Raw genomic sequence first — 2,500 nt, forward strand, 5'->3', positions numbered from 1 at the left:
CATCAACGGTATATTCCCCTTGCACACAGTTTAGCAGGAGAACAAAACACACATTAACCGTAACGTCCCCTTTGCAGGCTGGGCGGTGCAGCTGCAGAAGTTCCGAGTGAAGCCGGAGAGCGTCGAGGTGACGGAGGGAGAGGACGTGCGGCTGAGGTGCGTCGTCGAGAACCAGCAGGGGAAGGCGCAGTGGACCAAGGACGGCTTCGCGCTCGGTGAGTAGAGGAGGAGGAGGAGGAGGGAGGAGAAGAGAAGAGGGGAAGGGGGTGAAAGAAGGGGGGGGGAAGGAGGGAAGAGGAGAATGAATGAGAAGAAGAAGAAAGAGGAGGGACAGATAGATAAGAAAGCGTCGTCAAGAACCAGCAGGGGAAGGCGTAGTGGACCAAGGACGGCTTCGCGCTCGGTGAGTAAAGGAGGAGGAGGAGGAGGAGGAGGAGGGAGAAGAAGAGAAGAGGGGAAGGGGGGGAGGTAGGAAGAGGGAAAGGAATGGGAAGAAGAAGGAGGAAGGAAAAAAAAGATAAGAAAGCGTCGTCGAGAACCAGCAGGGGAAGGCGCAGTGGACCAAGGACGGCTTCGCGCTCGGTGAGTCGAGGAGGAGGAGGAGGAGGGAGAAGAAGAGAAGAGGGGAAGGGGAGAAAGAGGGGAGGAAAATGGGAAGAGGGGAATGAATAATAATAATAAGAAAGAGGAGGGATAGAAAGATGTCGACAGCAGGGGATGGCAGAGGGGACCAAGGACGCCTTCGCTCTCGGTGAGTAGAGGAGGAGGAGGGAGAAGAAGAGAAGAGGGGAAGGGGGGGAGGTAGGAAGAGGGGAAGGAATGAGAAGAAAAAAGAGGAGGGACAGAAAGATACGAAAGCGTCGTCGAGAACCAGCAGGGACCAAGGACGATTTCGCTCTCGGTGAATAGAGGAAGAAGAGGGAGAAGAAGAGAAGGGGAAAGGGAGAAACGAGGAGAAAAGGGGGAAGAGGGGAATGAATAGTAATAATGAGGAGGGACAGAAAGATAAGTACGCGTTGTCAACAGCTGGGGACGGCAGAGGAGACCACGGATGCCTTCGTTCTCGATGAGTAGAGGAGGAGGAGGGAGAAGAAGAGAAGAGGGGAAGGGAGAAAGAGGGGAGGAAAGTGGGAAGAAGAGAATGGGTGAGAAGAAGGAGGAGGGACAGAAAGATAAGAAAGCGTCGTCGAGAACCAGCAGGGACCAGGGACGGATTCGGTCTCGGTGAGTAAAGGAGGAGGAAGGAGATGAAGAGAAGGGGGTGAAGAAACAGAGAAGGAATATGGGAAGAGGGGAATAAGTGAGAAGAAGAAAGAGGAGGGACAGAAAGATAAGAACACGTCGCCGACAGCAGGGGATGGCAGAGTGGACCAAGGACGCTTTCGTTCTCGATGAGTAGAGGAGGAAAAGGTGGAAGAGAAGTAGAGCAGGAAAAAGGAAATAAAAGGGGAAAGGGAGAAGGACACAGAATAATGATACTGCAAAAAAAGGGGGATAGAAAGAGAAAAAGAGAAGTGAGTCGTCGAGAACCAGTCGTAGCAGTCGCAGTGAGCCAAGGACGACTTCGCTCCCGGTCAGCGGGGGATAAGAGAAGGGGAAGAGTGGGACTGGAGAAAAAAAAATAATGAAAGGAAAAGAGGAAGAAGGAGATAAATAAAGCTGATGATATAAAGAAAGAGGGGAAAGGGGACAGAAAGAGAAAACGAGAAAAGCTCCGCAGGGAATCAGCAGGGGAAGGTGCAATAGACCAAGAAGGCTTCAAGAAGAAACGAAAGAAAAAGAGAAAGAAATAACGAAAGGAGGAAGAGGGAGATTAACAATAAAAAAATACGACATAGGAGAGACAGAGAGAGAGGACGGTTTATTGCGGAAAGAAAGAGGAGGAGAAGGAAAGGAAGAAAGAGAGAATGAAAGCAGGAGTGAGGATGAGAGTGAGAAGAAGAAACAGGAGGGATAAAGAGAAAAGAACGAATCGTCAAAAACCAGGAGGGGAGCACAGTGGACTCCGCTGTAAGAATATTTCATATTTAGATCTTATCCTTGGATTCTGACCGTCTTTTGTATACACAGGAATGTATATAGATGTGTATGGTTGAGAGAGAGAGAGAGAGAGAAAGAGAGAGAAGGAAAGAGAGAGTGAGAGAGTCAAAGAAAGAGAAAGAGAGAGTCAAGGAAAGAGAAAGAGAGAGTGAGAGAGTCAAGGAAAGAGAAAGAGAGAGTCAAGGAAAGAGAGAGTGAGAGAGTCAAGGAAAGAGAAAGAGAGAGAAGGAAAGAGAGAGTGAGAGAGTCAAGGAAAGAGAAAGAGAGAATCAAGGAGAGAGAATCAAGGAGAGAGAGAGAGAGAGAGAATCAAGGAGAAAGAGAGATAGAGAGAGAGGGATGAAGGGAGGGATGGGGTTCAGTGAAAAGTATAAACCTTTAGCCATTTACTTCCGAGATTTACAAGCATTATGGATAAAACATGCACAGAAAATAGATAAAAATATCCAAATCGCTTCCA

At 48.8% G+C, this 2,500-nt stretch overlaps 1 protein-coding gene across 1 annotated transcript in view; it reads left to right on the forward strand.

Annotated features, from left to right (window-relative positions):
- The window catches only part of LOC138861617 (nephrin-like), a 90,280-nt gene that overhangs the window by 112 nt on the left and 87,668 nt on the right, over window positions 1-2,500 (forward strand). Inside the window, exon 2 of the mRNA XM_070121415.1 lies at window positions 78-215. Within this exon, the coding sequence (XP_069977516.1) occupies window positions 78-215 (138 nt within the window). The remainder of the gene's footprint in view (window positions 1-77; window positions 216-2,500) is intronic.

Source organism: Penaeus vannamei, chromosome 4 (genome assembly GCF_042767895.1).
Source record: "Penaeus vannamei isolate JL-2024 chromosome 4, ASM4276789v1, whole genome shotgun sequence".
Lineage (NCBI taxonomy): Eukaryota > Metazoa > Arthropoda > Malacostraca > Decapoda > Penaeidae > Penaeus > Penaeus vannamei.